Source organism: Equus przewalskii, chromosome 25, assembly GCF_037783145.1.
Source record: "Equus przewalskii isolate Varuska chromosome 25, EquPr2, whole genome shotgun sequence".
Taxonomy (NCBI): Eukaryota; Metazoa; Chordata; class Mammalia; order Perissodactyla; family Equidae; genus Equus; species Equus przewalskii.
Window position 1 is genome coordinate 45,758,223 of NC_091855.1, and position 24,908 is coordinate 45,783,130.

The window sequence follows — 24,908 nt, forward strand, 5'->3', positions numbered from 1 at the left end:
CTCTCTCCTGTTGACACAGGCTTGACCTCCTCCCTAGGACCGCCATGCCAGGGACATCGGGGCCTAGTCTAGCCGTGGCCTTGGCCTGCTGGTCAGGGGTCTCGGGCTTTCCAGAAGCCTCCCGAGGCGGGGTTCCTGGGTACCAGAGCCCAGGGTGCAGGGAACTGGTGGGGCCAGAGTGAGGAGCTGAGGCTAACGGCCATGTCTCTGCAGGCCCTGCCCCACTCCCTGCTGGCAGCTCGCAGCCACTTCAGGCATGCAGGGATGCCCAGAGCATCAATGATTGATGCCTCCTTGCAGCAGCCACAGCAGCGTAAGCAAAAATAGCTCTGCTTTTGTCCCTGCCCTCAGCCAGCCCAGCTAGAGGGGTATAACAGGCTGTGGGGGTATCTGGGAGCTCCTCAGCTGCCATGTGTCCTCCCACCCAGTCCTTTGCACAGAGGCAGTGGGGGAGGGCTCAAGGTCTGCTGGCCTCTGGCCCCTAACTGCCTCACTCTCCCCTAAGCTGAGTGCCTGCTCTAGGCCTGGCGCCCTCCTCCACTCACCCCAAGGACTCAGGTCGGAGGACGCCAGAGGAGCAGGACACCAAGGTGTTTCCCAGGGTGAGGGACCCCTCCCCATCACTCAGCAGGTGAGGCTGGGAGGCCCAGGATACTGTGGGGCTCTGGGCGGAGTGGAGGCCAGCTGCTTCCAGGATACAGGCTTGGCTGCCCTCACCCCCATTCAGCAGGGCTGGGGCTCAGGGATGGACTGAGGTGACCTGAGGAGCCCGGGAGGGCCACATGGGCTCTTTCTCCTGACCACACTGCACCCACCCCCTCCATGGCCCCTGGGGGAATCGTGGCCTGTGTCCCCTGCACCCCCACTTTAATGGGGACCTGCCTCCTCTGGCCAGTCTCCCCCAGCAGGTGAAGCCTTTTACACTTGAACAGCTGTCTGCCCTACCCATGATCCGGAGGCTTGGCCTCAGCTCATGCCCCATGTCCTGCCCAGTCTGCCCAGACAATGGCCTGAGGAACCAGGGGCCACTGGCAGCTACTCGTGCTGTCCCCACCCCCTCCTGCAGCCAGGGCTGGGCACCCAATGTTGGGGTCACCTCTGCCGCCTCCTCTGAGTCTTGGCTCCCCCAGCACCTCCTTGGTGGGATAGCCAGGGGTCACTCAGGAATCAGTTTCCAGTGGCTGCTGTAACAAAGAACAGCAAACGCAGTGGCTTAAACCAACACAATTTCTTCTCTTACAGTCTCGGGTGTCAGGAGGGCTGCGCTCCTTCTGGAGGTTTCAGGGCAGATCCTTCTTGCTCATTTCAGCTTCTAGAGGCCACCTGTGTTCCTTGGCTCATGGCCCTGCATCAGTTGACCTCTGCTTCCATCTTTCCATCTTCTCTCTCCAACTCTGAGCCTCCTGCCTCCCCCTTGGAGGGGCCCTTGTGATTACACTGGGCTCAGTGGCCTAACACAGGACCATCTCCTCATCTCAAGAGCTTTAACTTACTCACATCTATAAGGGCCCTTTGCCTTGTAAGGCCCCACATTCACAGGTCCTGGGGATCAGGAGGCAGACAGCTTTGGCAAGATTCAGCTACCCCACCAGGTGATGCAGATCAGCCCACCCTCGGGCCTGTTTTGTGGGGTCATTTTATCCTGCACCCTGAGGGTCACAGTGCCATCCTCTCTCTTCCCTGAGGTCCAGGCAGGCCGTGGGGAAGGGCTGAGGGTCAGAAGAGCTGGTTCTAGCCCTGGCAACACTTCCCACTTAGGCCTTTGGGCCTGGGCCTCAGTTTCCCATCCTGTACATGAGGACAACACTCCTCCTACCCCTTTCCAGCTCCCTGGTCTTCAAAGATGGCAAGGAAAGTGGATGAGGAGGTCCAAGCAGTGGGTGGACAGCAGGACCACCTGGGGCCGACACTATCCCCAGGTGACATCAACGCAGGAGAGAGCTGGCCTCTTGTCACCTTCTCGCAGTCACCCCAGTGTCAGCCCAGCTCTGGGCAGTCTGACTGCATTGCTCGCACAGGCATTGCTGGCTGTTGTGCCCCTCAGGAAGCGGGGGTGGTGGGGATGGACAGGAAGCGGCGGTCCAGTGTTCAGGGAATGATCTCATCTGGTAATTTTTAAAATTAAAATTTTCAGTAGTTTGGCTGAGAAGGACCAGGGAGCGGGTGATTCATGCAAACAGGACAGAGCCCAAGGAGGTCACAGGCTGGAGAAATGTAAGCATGGAGGTAGAGGGGCAGGGTGTGCATCAGGGCTTCGGCCAGGGCCTGATGGCCGCGTCTGGGGAGGCTGAAGTCAAGCTCACTCATCAAGGTAGATAGGGAAAGACCTGGAATGCTGGGAGGGGAGCTGGCAGGAGGGCAAGGCTGACCCATTAGTACCCCTTGCCCCTGGGGCAGGTGGCAGCAGGAGGGGCTGGTTGTCTGTGGTCCCTACTGGCCCTGCTCTGCCTTGGGGCTGGCTGGTGACCAGGCTATGAATCAGGGCATGAAAGGGATGGGGTGGTGCCCCTCCTCCTGCCCGCAGGCAGCGGACCCTCATCCGCCCACACGTTAGGAGGGACTAGCTTCTGGGGACTCAGGAGCCCTCCTGGGGCCTCGAGTCCCAGGGAGAGAGCATCACACAGCCACGCAGACATCCCGGGCAGCGGAGCAGCCCACGAAACAGCAGGCAGCGGGGAAGGGCTGCAGCAGCCGCGGGGTGTGTTGGGAGGGTAATGGCGGGGCAGCACGGCGCCTGCGCATCCCCGGCCGCGGGGCCGTGAAGGACGTCCCCTCCACGTGGGGCCGCGACACGACGGCTCCTACAATCAAATAGGAGCCTCCCCGCACGCCGCGCCGGAGAGGTACAGGACGGACCCCGCCCACGCTCAGCAGGCGAGCCCCTCCCTGCTCCCTTTGCCCCGGCCTGCGCAGGCGCAGGGGGCGGGGCCTGGTGATACCACGCCCCGCGCGGCGCAGGCGCTTTGACGTCACGACGGCGGACGCCGGAAGCAGAGCCCCCGCACGCCGTTGCCGGGCAACGGGCCGGCGCGGGCCTTGGGGTCGGTGAGCTGCTGGCTGCGCCCGCGCGGAGGCGGCGGCGCAGCGCGGCGAGGTGGGTGCGGGCCCCAGCTGGACACCCAGGCCCGAGCGCGCCCAGCCCGTCCCTCGGGAGCCGCCGCCTCGGACCCGGCCCGGGCTGCCCTGCGGCCCGCCCCGCAAGGGTCCCATCCCGACCTACCGTGGGAACCTCTGGGTGCCCGGACTCTTACCCCCTGGCCAGACTGGGCCTCCGGACCCCTGCCCACCCGGCCGGGGCGGGACCCCGCAGCGCGCCCACCCTCCCCGGCTGAGCCGACCCCGCAGCGCCTTGGTCTCCGGGACAGGCCCCTGTGCGGGACTGGTCGTCGGCGTGTAGGAGGAAGCCGGGCAGCCCCGCTCACTTTCCCCTGGGTGACGAGGCTGCGGGTGTAGTTTGTGTCCGTTCCACAGCGACACTGGACCCACACCAGGCTATTCACACTCCCGAGGAAGCCACCAGCAGCTACTGGGCAGCGGCGAGCAGGCGGCCCCCCAGGCCCTGTCCAGCCCTGGGCAGCCCCAGCACAGCAGTGTGTATGTCTCCTGAGCATCTTCCTGGCGCGTCTGTGCGGGCCTGGCGGCACCAGCATGCAAGGCCAGCCGGAGCTGGGGGGAGCGCCTGGCCAGGTGCTCCCTCCCAGCGGGTCTCTGAGTGACCTCGCAGAGGGAGCAGGCGAGGTTTCCCTCCACCAGGCTTCTAAAGACAGCGGTGCAGGCGAGACACCTGGGGCACAGAGTGGCGACGATGTGGAGTGGGTGAGAACCCGCTCCCAACTCCCTCCCACAGATGGGGACGCCGGGATCCCCGGGCGCAGTGAGGGCTTTACCACCTGCACCACCAGTGGTCCGGACCCAGGGGAACACAGCGGTGCCTGGGGGGAGTTTGAGGGCTTTCGGGAATCTTCAGCCAAGTCTGAACAGTTCTCTCAGTCCTTTGGACTCCCGGAGAGGCCCACGGAACCTCTGCTGCCGAGAACTCCTTCTGCCCAAAAGGAGCGTGGTTCTCGCCAGCCTCACCGGGGTGGACCCCGGGTGAGTGGGACGGCCACTGTCCCACCTTCTGAGGTATTTCTCAAGTTCTCTTCTTCACCATGTTGCACAGGAAGTGTTTTATATGCTGCAAGGCCGGCAGACCTCAGGCCTTGGTGGGCTGGCCAGGGAAGGGATCTGCTTCTCTCCTGGGCTTCGTGCTCCTGAGCCAGGGAAGGAATGAGGCTGCAGAAGTGGAGCTGGGCCGCCCTCTCTGCTCACTCCTCCCTGGGTCTAGCCACATTGGCCCCCACCTTCCTCTCCTTCCTTAGGCCTCCACCTCCAGTCCACCTGCTTCCATCAACCCAGCTGTGCTTTCCTGGCCCTAGTTCAGGGCACGAGGGGAACTGAATTGTGGTCTGAATAGTCAGTCTACTTATTTAGAAAACTTCCCCGAGAGTCACATTTCAGCCTATGTAATGACCAGGCGTTGGAGCCAGCCCTGAGTGCCCAGCCTCGTCCCCCTTGCCCCTCACTCTGCCCTCCTGACTTGACCACCAGTGTTCACCTCTTTTCTGACAGCCTCTGACCCTTCTTTTTCTTGTCTTCCTCTTCCTTTCATTGCTCCTCTTTCTCTGCCATCTCTTCCTGATAGTTTACCCCAGACACTATAAGACAAAAGTACAAAAACAGTAACGGAAGAAGGGAGGAGAGAAGGTTCTGCAGGTTCTGGGGGTGGCCAGTTTTCTAAACCAGTCCGTGTTTTCCTGGAGCTCTGACGAGATGCACTCATCACGCTGTCAACTCTGCCGTAACGCTAGTTTTGAAAACGGGACTTGTCTGCTAATGTGACTGATGCATCAGGGAACAATCTGAGCAGAGTGCAGAGTTCGCAGGAAACACCAGGCGAATGCAGAAAACCGCGCCCTGCAGATCAGAGGCGTGTGGGAAGACACAGCGCCCACGGCACCGCAGCCGCCTGGCATTACGCACACACCCTCACCTGGCGCTAGGATCCCGCCCACCCTCAGCCAGCCTCCTCCCAGCTCTTCACACTCGCTCACAACCTGCTAACCTCAGAGCTTTTTTCAATAAATATCATATTTATTGTAGCATGGAAGGATTTCTTAACCAGCTGACACGTGGGAACTGTGCTAACGTTTTCGTTGGTGTCTTTTTCACACGTCACTCACGATGTTTATAAGTCTTGAGCCCTAGGCCCACTTTTCCCGTGTGCCCTGTGGTTCCCACCACGTGATTTGCACAGCCCAGTGATTCTGAGGAAGGAATACGTAATGTTGTGGTAGCAGTAACAATACAATCATTTACAAATGTCATTTGTACCAAAATTATGCATTTGGAATAAGCTGACATGATGTGTGTATTTCTCCTAACTTTGGGATGTTTTTCTCTTTTTTTCAGCCCATTCTCAACTATGAGAACATTTTTAGGTTTGCTTTTCAAGAAGTACCAGTCCAGCAGACAACTGAAGATGTTTCCACCTTAGACCTTTTCTTAGAAATAAGCAGTGAAGAAAAACCTGGCCTGGGATCTGTACATAAATTGTGGTAATGAACTTGAATTGCAACCAACATTTCTTCTAGCAGCTCTGCATTGATCCCGTCGGTTGATAAAGTGGATGCATGAGGCCATTTGTTGTTACCTTTATAGAAAATTTCCGGCCACCTTTGGGTCACAGGGTCCCCATGGGGGGACCGGTCAGCACAGGTTGATGGTCTGCCCGTGACCCCTCCTCTCAGAGCCATGTTCAGCCTCTGCCTCCCCCTCCCCCGAAAGCTCACCAGGAGCAAAGTAGACCGGGTGGTGCCAGCTCCTCGTGTCTCACTGCGAGTGCTGGGGTGCAGGGGGAACTGGTGGGCCTGGGCAGTGGGCACAGGGACCTCCTGGAGGCCTCAACCACAGTGAAAACACCCCAGTGCCGTGGAGGGACATTCTCAACCCCCAGGGTCAGCCTGCCTGTGTTCTGGGGCTGCCTGCAAGGCTGCAGGTCCCTGGGGCCGGTTGCCTGAGGGAGTCACCACCGCAGTTGTTTCCAGATGCCCATGTTCTAGACACCCTTGCACGAGCTGTGAGAGGAAAATAAGGTTAACTTGGGGTGTGCGATGGGGTGGGGAGCTCGAGGCCTGCTGGCCCGAGACCCCAGCAGGTGGTGAAGCTGGTGTGAGCCAGCTTGCTGGTTCCTCTGCACTCTGCTGAGCAGGCTGAGCTTAGTCCGAGAGCTCTGCAGTCAGGCCTGCTGCCGGGTCCAAGGCAGTGACTGCCCCAGGGCACCCCAGCGCATGCTGGGGACAGAGGCCGGGAGCCCCAAGGGCGGTGACCCCATTGCCCAGATGGCTGGCATGCCTTCTGGGTGTAGTGTTTCCCCAAGGCCTGGTGCAGGCCTGTGGGTGGGTGGGTAGAGGGGCCTTTGGTGGCACTGTGAGCCTGGGTGTGGGTGGCCTGGGTGAGGGCCTGGGCAGGAATGGACACTGTCGTGGGCTGCAAGGTTGGTGTCATCCTGGGTGCTGAGGCACAAGGGTGATCTGGAAATGACTTGGGCACTTAGCACATCCATGCCTGCTGTGGTTAGCCGTGTGCCACGTTACCCTCCCTGCTGGCAGGCGGGCTTAGCACCCATGATGGTGCGTGACAGCCACTCATTCACTGGTTCACTCCTCCGGGTACGCGGCCTCCCCTTAGTCTGGGAGCATCTTCATGGCGCCCAGAGTGGTTCTAGGCACCAGAGATCACTGGGGAACGAGACCAGCGGAGTGTCTGGCCTCACAGAGCTTCTGCCCCTGAAGGGAACACTCAGTAATGAAAATCAGTCAGCACAGGGCTTTGCTGTGAGGAGAGAATAAAGCTGGGGGGGTTGGTGCTGGGGTGGCTGCAGCCTGGTGGGTGTGGATTCGATGAACGAACAGATGAGGGACCCCGCCCAGACGCCTGAGGGGTGCTCTGTTTGAGGAATTCTGCAGGGTCAGGTGCCCCTCTTCTATTCCAAAGGTTTCCTAGGTTACCTTGTAATTAATGCATCTCTCTTCAGTTCTGAATCTAGAAAACTCTGGAGAGCTCTTCAGAACACAGACACCACGTTGACATCCCAATGCCTCTGGAGCGAGTCCCGCTGCCAGGAAAACTACTTTCTCGTTCTCGGAATAGATGCTGCTCAGAAGGTGAAGTGATTTAGGTGGAGACGGGCTCCTGGGGGTGCGGTGGGACCTCGCAGCGACTTTGCTCGCCACCCTGTGGCCACGGCACACCTCAGAGAGCCATCTGCCCAGCCAAGGGGGAGGCCTTGCTGCCCTTTCTCCTGAGGTGATGCAGCTGCTGACTCTCAGAAGGTGACTCTGGCAGGGTAGGGGGACGGGACGGGGCGAGATGGGGCGCCCCTTGTCTGACTTGGTCAGCTCGTCGGTGTTAGGCACCTGCCCGGGGCCAGGCCAACAAGCATCCAAGTGTGCCCGGCCCTCAGCCCGAAGTGAAGGAGGTGCCACAGCAGAACGCCGTGAGTACACCCCCTGCCAGGAGGGCAGGCCCCTGGGGGAGCTGTGCAGGGTGGAGAAGTCGGCCAGGGTACGGGCGGGGCAGGAGTGTCCTCTGTTTGGGGGCCACAGGGCGAATCTGCACCACAGGTGCTGATGGAGGTGGTGGGTGTGGGGGCCGGGGGCTGCAGCGGGCCCAGGGCAGGGCAGGGGGCTCTGGCATGGACACAGTGAACATGGGTGCCACAGAGCAGGGGGTACAGGTAGAGGCGTGGCATCAGCCACAAGGTGGGTCCCTAAGGCCACGACCAGAGGCCACAGCACACAAGTCTCACTGGGTGCACTGGTCTCACACCAACTTACACAGGGTCAGGCTCATGGGTTATCAAAGAAAATGCAAATTAGAGTGGGGGCTGCCTTCCAGCAATCGTGTTGGCAAGGACCTTTTTCCATTTTTAAAAGCATTATGGAAATTTTCAAACATGAAAAACTCAAAAGGGGTGGCCGACAAGCCCCGGTGAAGATCGGGCACAGGAATGGTGGTCATGTTGGCCCAGGGCCACACTGAGTGTCCAGGAAGGAAGTGAGGGGCCGGAAGGAGTGAGGAGGCCCCCGAGAGGGCCACCCTGGCTGTGTCTTCGTGCAGGGAAGTCAGGGGGCGCAGGGGGAGGCTCAGAGGAGGGACAGCTCCAGGCCATGGCAGGCCAGGTGGCTTAGCCGGGAGGTGGCAGCACAGACCTCTGTTGAGTGTCGAGGGCACTGTGGTTCTGAGGGACAGGGTGGCCAGGAGCCAGGTGACAGGAGGGCAGGGCCTGGCCGGCCACCCACAGAGTGTTCACACAGTCACCGCATTTTGCCGTTGTGCGGTGCGATGTGCGGGAGGGGCCTAGGTGAGAAAGAAGAGCAGGGGGAAAACAACCTGTGAGCTGCCTGCCCACGGCTGATGGCGCTGTCTCCCCAGAGCCTCTCCGGGGGCCAGGGCCACACTGCGGAAGGCCCAGATCTCAAGGAGCCCGGGGACCCCAGTGCGCACGGCTTCCGTCTGCACCGCTGCAGAGCGCTGATCCAGACCAAGGTGAGCCACCCCAGGGACGGGGTTTGGGGCCATGCTGGCTGCTGGGCCTCCGTGTTTGAGTCACTAACTTCTTTTCTTTAATTCTTGGGGACTTGTGAAAAAACGGCGTTCACTTTCCATGGCAGCCAGGCAAAGCGTTACCGCGGCAGGACGCAGGTGCCGTCCAGAGCCCCGAGGGGAGGGCCCGGTGGGAGCATGGCAGGGCTGCAGGGAAGGGCAGGGCAGGCAGGGCCGCGGCCGACATCCAGGTCTGAGGGGGCAGCCGCGGGGTCTGTCCAGAGCCTTCCTCCGTGGCCTGAAGTTCCTGCCGCAGCTGCCAGCGTCCCCTGTCCCTGTGGGGCTCGAGGCAGAAAGAGGGTGGGTGGTAAGGGGCCTCTTCCTGTGGCCCTCTTTTCTTAGGGCAAGGAGATCCCTTCCTGGGAACGGGGTCTCCTGCCCACCCTCAGACCAGGGATGTGAGGAGCGCCATGACCAGGCCAGCCACCTTGGCGCACGCTCTGGCCTGGAGGGGTGCTCCTCCTTCTGGGAGCACACGTAGCCGGGCCCCTGGAGTATGCGTGGGGTTCACTGTACACACCAGCCCCGGCCCCGGCCCCAGGGGAGCCGCCCATGGTGGCACGTCCATCATGAGGATCTGCTTTGACAGTCACGGGTGCGGAGAGTGCGGGGAGCGGAGGGGGTGGAGCGGAGGGGGTGGTGCGGAGGGGGTGGAGCGGAGGGGGTGGAGCGGAGGGGGTGGAGCGGAGGGGGTGGAGCGGAGGGGGTGGAGCGGAGGGGGTGGAGCGGAGGGGGTGGTGCGGAGAGTGCGGGGAGCGGAGGGGCAGGCACAGGCTGCTGCACGCGGCTGCTGGGAGGGACGAGGCAGTGGGCAGGAGCAGAGGGAGCAGGGCTTTCAGCAGGAGTGGGGTTTTGGGGCGAGTGGCTACCCAACAGGCGGAGCCGGGTGCCGGGGCACACAGGAGAGGGCCCTCGCCATCCAGGCACACGGCCGTTTCCAGGGGTGCCGGGGCACACAGGAGACGGCCCTCGCCATCCAGGCACAAGGGGCCGTTTCCAGGGGTGCCGGGGCACACAGGAGAGGGCCCTCGCCATCCAGGCACAAGGGGCCGTTTCCAGGGGTGCCGGGGCACACAGGAGAGGGCCCTCGCCATCCAGGCACAAGGGGCCGTTTCCAGGGGTGCCGGGGCACACAGGAGACGGCCCTCGCCATCCAGGCACACGGCCGTTTCCAGGGGTGCCGGGGCACACAGGAGACGGCCCTCGCCATCCAGGCACACGGCCGTTTCCAGGGGTGCCGGGGCACACAGGAGACGGCCCTCGCCATCCAGGCACAAGGGGCCGTTTCCAGGGGTGCCAGGGCACACAGGAGACGGCCCTCGCCATCCAGGCACACGGCCGTTTCCAGGGGTGCCGGGGCACACAGGAGACGGCCCTCGCCATCCAGGCACAAGGGGCCGTTTCCAGGGGTGCCAGGGCACACAGGAGACGGCCCTCGCCATCCAGGCACACGGCCGTTTCCAGGGGTGCCGGGGCACACAGGAGACGGCCCTCGCCATCCAGGCACACGGCCGTTTCCAGGGGTGCCGGGGCACCCTGCATTCATCTGCTCTTTGGAGGACACCACAGGGCAGGAGACGGAAACTTCTAGAGAGAATGGTGAGGCCATCTTAGAGCAACAAGACATGGACATGTCCATGGCGGCATCATTCACGGTGGCCCACTGGGGCGCGGCGTCATTCACAGTGGCCCACTGGGGCACGGCGTCTACCAGCAGCTGTTAGGTGGAAAGTCGTAGTTGGTCAAGCAGTGGACACTGCAGGGTGAGAGCGTGAAGGGTGGTGGCGTCCTCCACAGACTGCCAGACACACAGCACAAGGGCCCTGTGACCCCACTGCAGAAACGGGACCCGCAGGCCAGGGTCACAGAATCACTCGGGATGAGGAGCCCGGTGCAGCCCCAGGCTCTTTGCACACACAGGTGGCATCCTCACGGCGAGGTCCTGCCGTTTGCTCCGGGAGAGGTCATGGAGCCCTGCGCCCTGCCCACTGTGGTTACACTGCGTAATGAGGCGCTTGCGGCCGCAAGGGAGAGGAGGAGGAATGTCGGGCAGAGATGGGGCCCTCGGCGCTGAGGGCCCTGGGCGGGTGGGCAGGCGGGCAGGCGGCCCACTGGCGTCACTAGCCGCTGACCACATCCTTTCTTCCCCGTCAGCTCTCGGGGACGCCCGGCGGCAGACAGGGGAGCCTGATCACTTACAGCCTCTTTCTGAAGACGCCCTTCCACGGAAACACGCAGCACATCACATTTCCAAGGAAAAAGAAGATGTTCCCTCCACGTAACCTAAAAATGATGTTGTTTAACAGTAACGTTTGCTAAAACGGAGCACTTGGTATCTTTCTGAGGAATTTTACATTTTCTTACTGTTGGGTTTAGTACTGGAAACCAGAACTGTTTTGTGGAGGGGTTTCCCAAATCCCAAGGCAGTGTCCCGGATACTCCGTGGAAACCTGCCCTGCGCCCACCAGCCGATTTTAGGGTCTCATCAGGTCAGATGGAGGCTGCGGGCTTCGGCAGAGCCCATCCTCACCAAGAAGGGGGCGCCTGTGAGGAGCCCAGGGCCGGCTGCCTGTTCTGCACTGCCTGGGGGCACCAGGGGCCTCGCTCAGTTGGGGCCATCACTGGGGACAGCTGTCCAGGCACCTCTTAAGTCCTGATGGCACCCCATCACACCTCATCCCCACGGGCACAGGCAGGGTTGAGGGCACACGTGAGGGGTCGAGGTCTGCTGTCCCCAAAGCGTCATGAGCGCTCGCCTACCGAGCACCCACCCAGCGGCCTCTCCGCGCCCTCATCGGCAGAGGTGGCGAGCCAAGCAGTGGCACTGATTTTTGTAAGATTTTATGAAATAAATGAGCCCGGATAAGCCCATGTTCTTGCTCATTCATCCGCTCTGCGGGGACTGGGGGGGAAACCCTGTCACTCCAGCCCGCCCTGGAGGCAGCCCCTCCTGGTCCTCAGGGCAGGCCTGGGGGGCCGAGGCTGGCAGACTGTCCAGCACACGTGCCGTGGGAGCCTGGCTGTCGCTGTCCCGCCAAGGCCACACTTGAGGCTGGGAGACCACAGCCGGAGGCGACCTCAGATGCCAGCTGCATCACCCAGGTGTCTGACCCAAATAGTGGCACGGTGGGGCTGCATGGTGACTGGCAGATTTCCCCTGTCACTGTGCACCCCACGCCCTTGGCCACTTGCCTCTGCCATGCCACACATGGCTGGAAGCGCATGTGAGGGGCAGGACAGGTTTTTTGGCACTGTATGTTTGGAAATCTGCCTTAATTTTTCATTTTCAGCCAGAAAGAAGTGGCAATTTGAAACTGCTTTTCTGCAAGGCTGCTTCTGCCAAAGGGCAGCATCCACCTTTGGGTCTCCTGGGGACCGGCCAGTTTCCCAATCTTTAGTTAAAGTCAGGCTCAACAACCCAAAGTATGCTGTCCTGCGCTCTGCCTCCTCCCCCAGTTCAAACGCAGACGCTGGGCTCACTCCATCCCCCCACCCTGCCCTGCCCCGCTGGCTGGAAGCTGGCACCTCCCAGCCCAGCCAGTCTAGCGGCCAGCCGGCTCTCACCCGAGAGTCCCAGACTCGGCAGGTCCCCGGTCTGCACTCTGCCCCAGCCCCCGGCTCTGCTGTCCAGCTTCTCCGTCAGTGAAGGGTGCCACCACCTAACACGTTCCCCGGCCAGAGCCGTGGCCCACCCCCCTCACTGCCCGTCCCTCAGACATCAGGTCTGCAGGGCTGGCTCTGCTTCAGTCCTGAGTCTGCCCAGGCTGCTGCAGCAGGGGCCTTTTTGAACTGGGAGACCTGCACACATAAGTGCCAACTGGTCACTTCTGGCTCAGACGTACAAGTTGTCAGAGGCGGTCATGCTCACCCTGACCAGAACAAGCCCAACCAGCTACAAAACCGTGGTTTGGAATCATCAGCTCAGGATACAAAGAAACCTAAAGTGACTAAGCGAAGGCCGAGGCCCCCGGCCGCTCATCCCCAGGGTGTGAATGAGGAGAAACGCCAGAGCCTGGGGGGCCGGCGGCAGGCCCGGACCACCTCTGGCTCTGCTCTTTGCTGGATGCCTGGAGTAGAGTGCCCAGAGCTGGGGGTAAGGAGGGAGGGCTGAAAGGAACTGCCCGGAGTGCATGGGGCTGGAGGAGGCAGCCTCTCTCAGGAGGTGGGGGCCCGAGGGCTGAGAGACACCCCCGCTGGTGGGCATGCTGGCGTTCCTGCTGCCAAGCCTGGAGGTTTGCAGGGCAGCCGTGGGCGCTGTCTGGGGCATCCCAGGGTGGGGCCTGCCCTCCACAGGCTGAGGAAGAGGCAGCAGGGCGGAAAGGCCTGGGTCAGAGAGTGGAAAGAACCCCCAGGGAGCTAAAAACAAGGCAGCTGGGCTGTGAAGTGCAGGCTGACCTCCAGCATCTTGCCCGCTCAGACCCCAGGCCCTGCGGAGGCAGGAGTCTGGACAGCAGCCTCCAAACACGGGCGTCCAGCCCAGCGGACGGCAGGCGAGGCAACCCAGCTGCCGCTCCAGGAACGGACAGGATAAGTGCCGTCTACCCCAGTCTCTGCGGTTCTCTCACAGTGTCTGGCACACAGCCAAACATCACAGACAAGGAGAAAGCAAGAAAAGGTGACCCGTGGTCAACAGAGGCAGAACCAGAGATGACCTGAACGGTACGAGTCAAAGACGGTAAAATAACTATGGCAGAAGTGAGGATCCAGGGAAAAGTGGACAACGAATGGGAAGAGATGGAAAATTTTAGCAGAAACATGGAAATTATAAAAAAGAACAAAATGGAAATGCTTGAAATGAAAAATAGAACATTGTACATGAATATTATTTAGATGGTGTTAACAGCCTACCAGACAGCAGAGGAACAGACCAGGGGACTTGGCGAGTGGTCGACAGAACATACCCACACAGAACAGAGAGAACCGTAGGGAGACAGAACAGAACATGTGCTGATCTGCCGGCCAGCGGCGGACGGTGCACCCTGTGTGTAACTGGAGTCCCGAGCAGAACCGAGAGCAGAGGGCAGTGAGGAAATACAGAAGGACGGCGCACAGCGGGCACAGTGGCTGCAGGCAGACTCTGAAGTCCTCCCTGGCTGCAGTAGCTTAGCCACACTCAGAAGCAGCTGGAAACACATCACTGTGACCCCTGCACCTCACCCGCAGCCCTCCCTCACCCGCAGCCCAGAACTTCCCAGCTGGGGGACAGGAGGGGTGGTGGGTGACCCATGACAGCCTTAGCCAGCTGTGGCTGACGCACCTTCCTTTTGCAAAGTTTACAAAAACATGTGACTGGGGCCGGCCCTGTGCCCAAGTGGTTAAGTTTGCGTGCTCTGCTTCAGCAGCCCAGGGTTTCACTGCTTCAGATTCTGGGTGCAACATGGCACTGCTCATCAGGCCACCCTGAGGTGGCGTCCCACATGCCACAACTAGGACCCACAACTAAAAAATATGCAACTATGTACCGGGGGCCTTTGGGGAGAAAAAGGAAAAAAATTTTAAAAATCTTAAGAAAAACATGTGACCTTGGCACACAGGAGCCTGGGGGACCTGAGTCCTCGCTCCCACATTCAAATCCTCGCTGGCAACTGGTCACCCTCCTCCGCTCCTCCCTGAAGAACCTCAGAAGTTTCCAGGGGAACCAGCCAGCCCTGCCCGGGACATCCGGGCCACCAGCACCCCAAGGGGGCCCCAGAGTGAGTGGGCAGCTGGAAAGAACCCACAGAGCCAAGGGAGGGCAAGTCTCCGGCCCATCAGGGTCAGCAGGTGGAGATGCCAAAGCTGGCAGCCCACCCACAGGCCTGCCCCGAGCCTCACTCCCGAGTACGGCATGGCCCATGTCCTCCGAGTGTCTGACAAATTTTTTTTTTTTTTGAGGAAGATTAGCCCTGAGCTAACTACTGCCAGTCCTCCTCTTTTTGCTGAGGAAGACTGGCCCTGAGCTAACATCCGTGCCCATCTTCCTCTACTTTATATGTGGGACGCCTGCCACAGCACGGCTTGACAAGTGGTGCCATGTCCGCACCCAGGATCCAAACTGGCGAACCGGGCTGCCGAGAAGCGGAATGTGTGAACTTAACCGTTGTGCCACCGGGCCGGCCCCCGCCTGACACTTCTGAAGGCTGGCACACAGACCCCACAGCTACTGCTGAGACCAAACAAATATTCTTAAAAGACAGAATGCCACAGAGACTCAAAGCTTTAGGTTTATTGCTTATAAAACACACACACTTTAAACCACGTTCCACGAGAAGAAAATACTTTCAAAATCTGAAGGAAGCAACTGGGGATGTTGCGAGCCAGCCCCTGCATTTCACCCGCAGCTTCCCGAGAGCCCAGGCACGGTGCAGCACGAGGGGAAGGGCACTCCAAGCGCAGTGCCTTTCCGCCTCCACCAGGCGCACAGAACCAAAAAGGAAACAGGTCCACTCGAGGACTGTGACGTGGAAGAGAATCAACAACACATTTGCTCTGTGCTGGGTAATTTTTAATACAGTGAGGTGGTCATTGCTGATTCTGAAGAACGGTCACATGCACAAGAAAGCAAACCTTTCTAAGGAAACAGGAAACGTGGCAGGGAAGGACAGTCTTACTTGTAAACCTGAGAAAAAGATCTCAAAGACATGGGCAGTCTCGGTGCCCAGTGCAGGGTCCCAGGGCACACACACCACACCATCAAACTTTTCAATGGCATGGCCCTGCCAACCCCACCGTCAGCTGCCCTCAAGATCAGGGGCATAAATTACACGCATCCAGATTTCTTTCATTCTAGACTTAAACTGAGTCTCAAAATCCTGTCTCAGCACCAGCCGAGGCGTGAGCACCCTCCAATCCAGCAGTACACGGACACACACCCGGCACACAGCAGCCTCTGCGCGTCGGCCCCACGAATGCAGGTCCAGCAGCCCAGCTGGTCAGGGGGCTCTGCAGCATGTGCCCGGGGCTGCCAGGGGGCCCCCGAGAGTCAGCTCCTCAGCAGGCAGTGCCCGAGATGCCTCAGTGTCTGAGCAGACGGCCAACTGCCTCCAGCGACACTTCTGTATAAACAGCCATAAATAAGACCCTCCGAAGGCTCCGAGTCTAACGGAGACACCGCTCGCACGGCAGGCCTGTGACGACAGCCGGACCCGCGGGGCGAGCGGGGCAGGGTGCAAGGGGCTCACTCACGAGTGCGAATGGCAGGGCCTGCTGGCCGGGGGCAGGCACCAATGCACAGAAGGAAGGTCCTCATTCACACGCTAAACAATGCAACACACCGACCAGGACCGTTTAGGTTACAGAAGTTTCTAATGTAGCAGCAGAGGATGTTGATAGAAAAAATATACTTTTAAGAAAATAGCTGAAAAAATCTAAAAAGATAAAAATATAAAAAGTTTAGAAAATATATCTTAAGACAAAATGTTGCCCAAAACATATAAAACTTAATTTTAAAAAAGTCACCTATCTAAAGTTAAACGGGGCTGGATGCAGCTGGTGGTGCGCGTCCTCCACGGAGCTGTCGCGGGACGCAGAGGGGACGAGGGCCCAGGGCTGGTGGGAGGTTGGCAGGGGGAGGATCAGCCTGTAGGAAAACTGCCCGACCCCCTAGAGGAGGAAGGTGGAGGGAGCAGGCCGCCTGGACACGGCGCCAGGACATCATCTCCGCCGCAGACAAGCAGGGCCGACCCGGCGGGCAGGGCAGGCACACTCCCAGCCCCAGTGCTCTGGGTCTTTTTGGGGCCTCCCGATGCACCTGCTCTGCGTCGTGGGCACGCGGCCGGCTCAGGTCTCCACCAGGATCTCTACCACATGGTCCAGCTCCCCCAGGTCCTTGCAACTGGAGCTGGGCGGTGGGGCAGCTGCGGAGGCCAAGGCCTCAAGCGCATCCCCGTGGCTGGACTTGGCGCTGCCCACCATGCCCGTGAGCACGGTGTCTAGGTTGTAGTAGGGGCTGTCCACGTCTGAAAACAGCTCCTCCACGGAACCGGGGCCTTTATTCTCCAGGGTCTCAAATATCTGATCCAGCGACTTCGGAAAGCCCCCTCTGCTTTCTCGAGGGCTGTCCACCTCCCAGACGCTGCTCTGCGGGCTCCTCGGGGCCTGTGCAGATGGGGCCGTGGAGAGTTCAGAAACCAGGTCCAGTGCGTGGCCGTCCCCTGAGCCAGGGCCAGGGGGTTCCACCTCCCGCGCCGAGCGACACAGGATCTCTGTGGAGACGAGGCGGTCAAGCGGCGCCTGCCCCGCAGTCTGAGGCGCCATCACCCGCCAAGTCCCATCTTGGGTCATCTCTTCTTGAATCTGCCGGACAGTGTTGGCTATGAGGACCGAGCGGCAGAGGTTGGGCTCGACCAGCATGTGGCACAGCTGAAGCTTGACCAGGGACATGTCCAGGAGCGACTGCCGCTGCAGGCTGTAGGAGGGCGCGGCCCGGAAGGCCGCCAGGGCTCCCTCCCCGTCTTCCTCGCTGTCCGCGCACTTCCTCTTCAACCCTCGTGCGAACATCGTGTCCTGCGGAAACCAAGGAAGATGTTGTTTAGCACATTTCAGGGCCACCAGCAGACACTGATTCAGTGTCCGACTGTCAGAGGTGACCCATGGCAGACGGGGACGCAGGAGAGGTGGACGGGGCGGGCGGCCCAGGACGGCCACATTCTGCATGTGTGTCTAATACAAGCACCGCCACCTGGACCTGTGAGGGTTGTTACGGACGACACATGTCTAAGCCACAGAACAACCATCTCCATTGGGAAGGGGACTGGACTAGAAGCGGAAGAAATCTGTCTTTAAAGAGCTCACCAGAAATTCTTCACCAAAATCCTAGGCTTCAGTGCCTGTGAGAGGAGACTGGCTGAAACGGATGACGGGACACCTCGGCCAGGGCCGCAGACAGGACAGCACGTGCCGGGGCGCCCCCATCACAGGCCCCTGACCACTGAAGGGACTCCTGCGTGGCGGTGGGCCGGTCCCGCCCCCGGCGCTCTCACAAAAACGGGCTCTTGCACACAGTGTTTGAGTGGCCCTCCTGGAAAGCTGGCCCAGGCCGAGGCTGGAGGAGGGGACACGGCTGCACCCCTCTAGCCGGGCACAGCCTGGCTGGCACAGCTCCTGACTCTGTCCTGTGTCCTAGGTGCAGGGCTCTGCTTGGCCCGGCCACTGGCCACCAGTCAGTCCTCTCGCTCCTCGGGGCACAGGCACGCACAACCAGGGCCTCGGGGCCACTGCACCCCCAACTCCAACTCCCTCCTCCTTCAAAGGATGCGCAAGGCCACGGGGCGGGGGGGCCTGCCCAGGGCTTGTGGCAACCCCAGCTCACCCAGGCGGTGTGGCTTGGGTGGGCTGGTACTGAGGCTGCAGGGGGATGCGGATTCCTGGGCCTCACCCCGGCCCACGGGGGCTCTGCAGGCAGCACCGGCTGGAGGCCACGTGCCCACTTATCTCTGCTCTTAGAAGCAAAACCACGAGGAAGCTGTTCTGAACTGAGTCTAAGTTGAGATCTTTGGGGAACTAAACAGCGGAGCAGAAGGGCCCAGGGCTCCGGCTGTCTGCCTGCACTGCCTCGCCGGGCACTGCAAGGATGCACAGCCCCTCACTCTGGACAACCAGCCCGCAGGTCTGCCAGCCACAGGCCTTCATTGCCGGCTACCCTTTCCAGAACAAACTTAGGCCATAATGCACTAAGCTCTCTTTTCTCAAGTTTATAAAGTAGCTAAACATTTCTATTTTAAGTAATCCGTTTGAGTTATTCGTAGAGAAGACTGGAATCCCTTAAACATGCCAATTTTGGGATTTTCTTTTTTTAAAATACGAGTCCTGTGCTCCCGTGACTGCTGCTGGCCTATTACCTCGGCGTGCCCGGGGGCTCGCTGAGAAGTGGGGGGCGTGCTGTCAGAGCTCAGGGCCCCAACGAGCAAGGACGGGACAGTTCTGCAGAGAGGAAGAACGGGCTGCCGTCCCCAGGGGCCCCTCTGGAGGCTCACCCCTGCCAGCCCTGCCCTTCAATAGACAGAAAAATGTCCCGCCCTCTGGACTGCCTTTCAATGCCGCAGATCTCTCCTCCTGTACAGGTAACAACTTAAAACTTAAGTCACTCCTGGGCATTTATCCCAGAGACATTAAAACCAATGTTCACACAAAAACACGTGTAAGAATGTTCACGGCAGCTCTCCTCACAACAGGCCCAAACCGGAAACCAGGCCCCCAGCATCCACGCTGCCCTCAGCAGGGAAGCGCCCCAGGGACGCCGTGGGCACGGATCTCGAGGGAATCATGCCAAGTGAGACAGCCCGTGGCAAAAGGTCTCGCACCGGATACTCCCATCTGTGACACCCTAACGTGACACAGAGCCGGGGCGGGGGTGCATGGCCATAAAACAGGGAGCTCAGCGAGATCTCTGGGGTGACGGAATCGCTCTGCATCTGGACTGCAGTGGGGGGTCCCCTAGGCTGTGCACGTGCTCTAACTGCACAGAACGACATGTGTGCATGCACACACACACGTGTGCATGCACCATCCAATCAGCTCTGCAGCCACACGGCAGCGAGGTTCCTGGTGTGGACGCTGTGTCTGTGCATCTCGCATAGACGCCAACACCAGGGAGGTGGGGGAAGCGTGTACCTCCAGCACAGTTTTTAGCAACTTCCTGTGGATGTGTAATTATTTCAAAATAAAAAATTTAAAAAACTAAGTGGCCACAGCTTACTCCCTCTACAGGACTAATTTCCCCAGAAGAGGAGACAGAGTAAGACAGGTCTTACTATCAACACAGCCCTGAGGCCACCGCCACTTCCTAACACCTGGCACATACCAGCTGACTAGCGACTATTTTTAAATGAATGAAAGTTTACCCCCAAAACACAGAAAAATTTCAATTACTGCTGCTAATAGAGGATTCGAGGATTTTTTTGTCTTGGCTGCAAATTTAACTTTTACAGAGTATTTTTTCTCCCCAGTCACTTGTTTAAAAGTCACTGGCTTAAAATTGCTAAGTACATTGGGAACAGAAGATTATGTCAAACTGCACAGGCAGCCTGTGTGGGAGAGAGAGTCTCAGGAGTCCCTCTGCGGAGTCACTCCACCTCTTTGACTTTGAGTGTCTCTTCAACCAAATATAAAATTCCAACTCTGCTTAACGACTGGCTTAATTTAGGGCCCAAACCAAACTCCCCTGAGTAACATAATTAAGCCCTAGTTCCCAGCACAAGAACTCTGAGCCACCTTCCCCAGGGCCCCACACAGTGCAGTCTACACAGGGAGGGTCTACGCAGCCCGTGTCTACAGGAGGCCAGCAGCGCCACGAGGGGCTGGGGGACAGGCCAGAGACCCAGTTTCTGCTCCAATGACGCAAGAAGCCACACTGAGCACTCAACTCCCCCCTCGAGGGGTCCCTGGCAAGCCCAGGGCAGGAGTTCATGAGTGGTCAACCCACAGGACAGCCTCGAGCCAGAGGCTGAATTCAGTGCCAGCCACAGCCCAGGGCGGTCCGCAGCCCTGGGGCAGCACTAGGAACACATCGCTGCCGGGAAAAGCCAGCCCAGAGAGCGAGCGCCCCATTCATATTCGCTCTGAGACTGAACACACACAGGGATGACGGCTGCATCCATCCAGGACGCCAACCTTGCATCTGCAGCCACCACCCAGGCAGCCAAGCGGTCACCGCCGGGACCGGGGGGCAGCAGCCTGCTATCTGCACTCAGACCTGCAGGATGTCAGACCTCAGTCTCCAGGACAGTCCAGGAGTGAACAGCCACCCGTGCATCGCCCCAAACCTCCGGGCCTGGTCAGCGACTGCCGGCTTCAATGATTTCGCCCCCAGTGACTTAGGATGGACCAGAGAGAGCCCAATGCACTCCCAGCAATCGCGGACACCCCGCCTCCCCAGGACCCCATCAGGTGCCCCCAAGCCCCCTCTGTCCTATAAAGAAGGTTTCTGTATGTAGGAAACATTTTAACACGTCATGTAATATGTATTACATGTGTACATTATAGACACGTCCACAGATGTACTATGTACACACATAGTAACAACCCACACGTGTGCGTGTAACAGCACAGTAAAGGATCCTGGAGGCGGCAGCAGCTGTGAACAATGAGCCTTTGCCCTTCTCCCCAGCTTCCCTCCATTTGTTTCTGCAGCTCACTGCAGAGAATTGGGAAAAGTATCAAAAAGCACAAAACCCCCTCAGCCCCAACCACTCAGGGTCATCACCCAGGGTCATTCTTCCAGTGTTTCCCCTGAGCATTTTCTTCTCTGTGAATTTGGGAGATCACTGCAAGTTCAGCTTTTCTTTTCTTCTTTTTTTAAATTTTATTTAACTTTTTTGAGGAAGATTAGCACTGAGCTATCATCTGCCACTAATCCTCCTCCTTTTGCTGAGGAAGACTGGCCCTGAGCTAACATCCGTGCCCATCTTCCTCTACTTCATATGTGGGATGCCTGCCACAGCATGGCCTGACAAGCAGTGCGTAGGTGCATGCCCAGGATGCAAACTGGCAAACCCCAGGCCACTGAAGGGGAATGTGCAAGCTTAACCGCTGCGCCACTGGGCTGGCCCTCAGCTTCTCTTGCTTATCACATTTTCCACGTCACATAAAAGTTTCTCACCACTTCTGACAGCTGCGCACTAGTCCCAACGTGTAAACACAGAACATGGTACTGAGCTGATGTCCACAGCGTTTACCCTGTGTCCCGTCTTCCCAGGTACAGGATGCGGAGTCTAACTCTGGGTACATGACGCGCATTGTCGAGCTGCCTTCTAGGAAGGCGGGACCAACGCAGCCTCCACCAGTGCCGTCCGCGTTGGTTCTTTCCCTTTGCTGGTAAGCTCTTCCTCCCGTTCCCCAGGAACCAGCACCTGCTACAGCCTTCCCCACCCCACCGCTCCTGCCCGGCCTCCACCATTAGCCTTTTTCATTACCCCAGGTGGAAACATTACTTTAAGATTTAAAATAAGTACGTTGAATGGGTACCCTGCGGGGTACTGGACAAGGGAATACTACTCAGCAACACAAACCATGACCATGTGTCAAGAGGGATGCCAAACACCAGGCTGAGTCCAAGAGCAAGAACGACGATTTGACTGATGGAACTTCCAGAACAGGCAGAGCTAACCTGAGCTATAAAAGAACAGAATGGTTGCCAAGGGGGAATAAGGATCAGAGACTCTCCAGGACGACGAAACACACATCTAGATGCGCACATGGGTGGCACAAGGGTACGCACGCATCTGTCAGAACTCACGGAACCGCACTGCTAACACCTGTGCAGGTCATTGGATCAAATTACACCTTGAACAGAAACAAAAATACAGAAACAAACAAGCTGATGGCACGGCTTCCATATGAAATCTAAAACTGCTTTAGATGCGCCTTCCGTGCACCTCACTGAGCGCTCCGATCACCCTCGGCGTGCCAGGACAAACACACGGTCAGTCATCCTAACTTACGCTTTCCAGTGGGCCAAAGCCTAAGTAACCGTTCATTTTTGTTATAGTCAATACAAGAAAATATGGGCAGACTTATTACCACAAAAAGGGCAGTTCGTCCGTCACTCGGGCCGACGTGCTGTCACCCAGGGCCTGTGTTCGGGTTAGGGGTCGGGCTGAGCCCAGGAGGAGGTGGCCTTCGAGCATCGCCCCCCTCAGACGTTTGTGTGTGAGACAAAGTTAGCACGGAGTCTGGCTCTGAAGGGACCCTCAGAGATGACCCTGTCTGAAGGGCAGAGGCTGGGAATGGCTCCCTGTGGGCCGTGTGACAGTGGCCTGAAGGTGCCTGACCCTCTAACACTGGGTGACACAAGGCCCCACACTTCCGAGTCTGTCCTAACTGCAGAACCCGACTCACCAGTAAGTTCTGAACAAAAACCTGTCAGGTATGACCCCTCTGTGATCTCCACAGTTGGCCAGAGGGTCTTGCCGAGTATCCAGCTAAATACCTCAACCCCACTGACTCCTAGGGTTAACCGTGTTCCGCTCGGAGACCCTCCACTGCCAACAGGGACAGCCGGGCATCAGGGTTTAGCCCTCAGTCAATGCACAGCACTGCCCTGAGGCCTTCTCCAGACCAAGCGCTGACCAGACAGAGGAAAACAAAGAGGGACAGACGGACTGAGAGATTCCACATGGCGGGTGGGGCCAGGGAGGGTGCTGTGCCCGCCCACCCAGAGCACCCCAAGGCAAAGGGGACCACAGCCTGGACCCCGCACGTGGCATGGCCAGCTGGCCTTTCCTGGAGCAGGAGGTAGGGCTGGGGCAGACTCGGCTCTGACCTGACCGTCACCCTGAACTCCAGCCACTGCCAAGCACTCTCGTGAGTCTTGGGTTTTTGAGGCAAATCAACACGACACTCTCAGTTTCTGTCACATGATCTGCTCTGAAATCCTTCGTCAGAGAAGAACAGCAGGAGATGCAGTAAGCGTGGTGATGTCTTGAGAAGCGCTGCGCCTGAGCTGGGGTGGGGCTCAGCACCCCACGGCCGCCTGAGTGTTCACGGCCATTACTAACCAGCTCATCCCAGGCGCCTTCGTGACCTGGAAGGAAACACACAAACCTTCTTTGCCTGGAAACACGGCTACTAACAAGCTGAGGGCAGCTTCCCAGCCCTCCCCGGAGATAAAACCTGCTGCTCTTTCTGTAAACAGGCCATTTTTTTTCTTGGCTCCTTTAAAAAGAAGGGCTGACTCAGTCCTGCTGTCCTCGCAGCAGCACACAGCCCAGCAGAAGAGGAGAGCAGCCGGGACGCCCTCCACTGGGCCCACAGCATCGCCCAGCAAACTGCTACCTGGTAGACTCTTTCCCGGTCATCCTATTTTGGGGACAATAAGCTTTTGTAAATGAGAGTTAAGCTTGCCTCTGACTTCTGGAAAGTGTTTCTGGTACTTTTCCTAGTCTCAGCACCGCCGCCTCCCCGTCTGACTGTGCGGTAGGGCAGGGCCAGCACAAGGAGCCCAGTGAAGACACTTCACTTGTGTCTGGGTCTGGGAACTCTCCTCTTCCCACATCCTCCTCCCGTCGTCCCTGACGTCAGTCTCCGTGGATGAGGCAGCTTAGGCCGGACTGCAGGCGCAGGCAGAGCGCCAGCTTCAGACCACCCAAGGCCGGCATCGTTCACTCCCTGACATTTCCTGACCGGCTGAAAGAGAAGTTGGGTCGACTACAGTATGGGGAAGGGAAACCATTGCAAAATAGCCTTAAGATTGCTTTTCAAAGCAATTAAAACCAAGAGACAAGGGAAAAGAACTCAACTGAACACTCACAGGCAGGCAGCCCACCACAGGGAGGCCACCCCGCCCTCCAGGGTTCCAGAGAAGGGTGCCCCAGGCTAGGCCATTTTGGAAGGCATTACATTACCAACCCAGTTTTGCTAAAAGGACCTAAAATAAATTCAAGTGTGCCATTGCCAACATCCACCATCCACTCCTCCTTCTACAAGGAAGGCAGACGAGGAAGGAAAGCTAGAAAGAGCCGCGACAGATCACGATGGACGGGTGGATGAAAGGAAGGATGGACGGATAAGTGAGAGAGGAGGGCAGCCACGGGTCACTCTAGGCTAGGCTGTAAATTCCAGTCGGCCAGACAAGAGGCTCCATCAGGGTCCCCACAGGTCTTCATGGGGGGGAGGGGGGTTCGTGGGGGCCAGGAGGGGGTCACCGCTAAAAGTGCAGGAGGAGCCCACACAGACCTTTTCCAAGCCAAATGCAGGAAGACGGTGTGGGGGCTTCCCGGCGGAGACCAATAAGCCCAACTTAAGTGTTTCTCCTCTTAAAAAGAGCCCCCAATTTCATTAAAGCCAAGGAAGGGTTACTTTCTGATTAAAATGGTGCAGGACAGCACGAGAGGCAATCCCCAAGTCGGGGATGGCTCGTCGTGCGGGCTGGGGCCGCCGGTCCTCCGGGTCGCGCCCCCTCTGCCTCCCCCCAGCCGGCCTTCCCCAGCTCCCCCCACCCCGACCATCCCCCGCCCCCGGCCGAGGGCCTCCCACGCTCGGCAGCGCGTCCTCCCCGGGCCCGCCGAGGCGGAGGAGCCCGGCCAGCGGGGACGGGGACGCGGCCCGGGGGCAGCCCCTCCGCCGCACAAGGCCCGCCGCCCGCCACCAGGGCCGGGACGCTCACCTGGCCGCCGCCGCCCAGGCCGGACGCTCACCTGGCCGCCCGCGCCCGCGCCCGCCGCCGAGGGAGGGGCCGGTCGAGGGGGCGGGGCCTGCAGGGGGCGGGGCGGGGGCGGGGCCGTTCCACGCCCACAAAGAGTCGCCATGGCGCCGGCCGCCCCGCCCGCTGATTGGCCGAGCTCGGG

The 24,908-nt window shown here is 59.3% G+C and overlaps 2 protein-coding genes across 16 annotated transcripts; one reads left to right on the forward strand and one right to left on the reverse strand.

Moving 5' to 3' along the window:
• The first annotated feature begins 2,805 nt into the window (after positions 1-2,805).
• Positions 2,806-11,517, forward strand: CLBA1 (clathrin binding box of aftiphilin containing 1). 12 transcript variants are annotated; one of them, XM_070594158.1, is made up of 7 exons: positions 2,806-3,094; positions 3,472-4,125; positions 5,452-5,597; positions 7,076-7,205; positions 7,454-7,537; positions 8,476-8,589; positions 10,801-11,517. In XM_070594158.1, exons 2-7 carry the CDS (start codon positions 3,649-3,651, stop codon positions 10,963-10,965), a joined length of 1,116 nt encoding a protein of 371 aa, XP_070450259.1. In that variant the 5' UTR covers positions 2,806-3,094; positions 3,472-3,648; the 3' UTR covers positions 10,966-11,517. The 12 variants fall into 12 exon arrangements, with proteins under 12 accessions (XP_070450259.1, XP_070450262.1, XP_070450257.1 ...); XM_070594165.1 differs by having other exon boundaries at positions 2,952-3,094; positions 3,472-3,816; XM_070594157.1 differs by having other exon boundaries at positions 2,961-3,094; positions 3,454-4,125.
• A 3,307-nt stretch (positions 11,518-14,824) lies between these two features.
• CDCA4 (cell division cycle associated 4) lies at positions 14,825-24,826 on the reverse strand. Of its 4 annotated transcripts, XM_070594614.1 has the most exons (3): positions 24,728-24,817; positions 23,467-23,748; positions 14,825-17,130 (listed from the first exon to the last, which is right to left on the reverse strand). In XM_070594614.1, the coding sequence occupies exon 3, from the start codon at positions 17,122-17,124 to the stop codon at positions 16,405-16,407; it is 720 nt and encodes a 239-aa protein (XP_070450715.1). In that variant the 5' UTR covers positions 17,125-17,130; positions 23,467-23,748; positions 24,728-24,817; the 3' UTR covers positions 14,825-16,404. The 4 variants fall into 4 exon arrangements, with proteins under 4 accessions (XP_070450715.1, XP_070450714.1, XP_070450716.1 ...); XM_070594613.1 differs by lacking the exon at positions 23,467-23,748 and having other exon boundaries at positions 24,728-24,826; XM_070594615.1 differs by lacking the exon at positions 23,467-23,748 and having other exon boundaries at positions 24,759-24,811.
• Between the last annotated feature and the right edge of the window lie 82 nt (positions 24,827-24,908).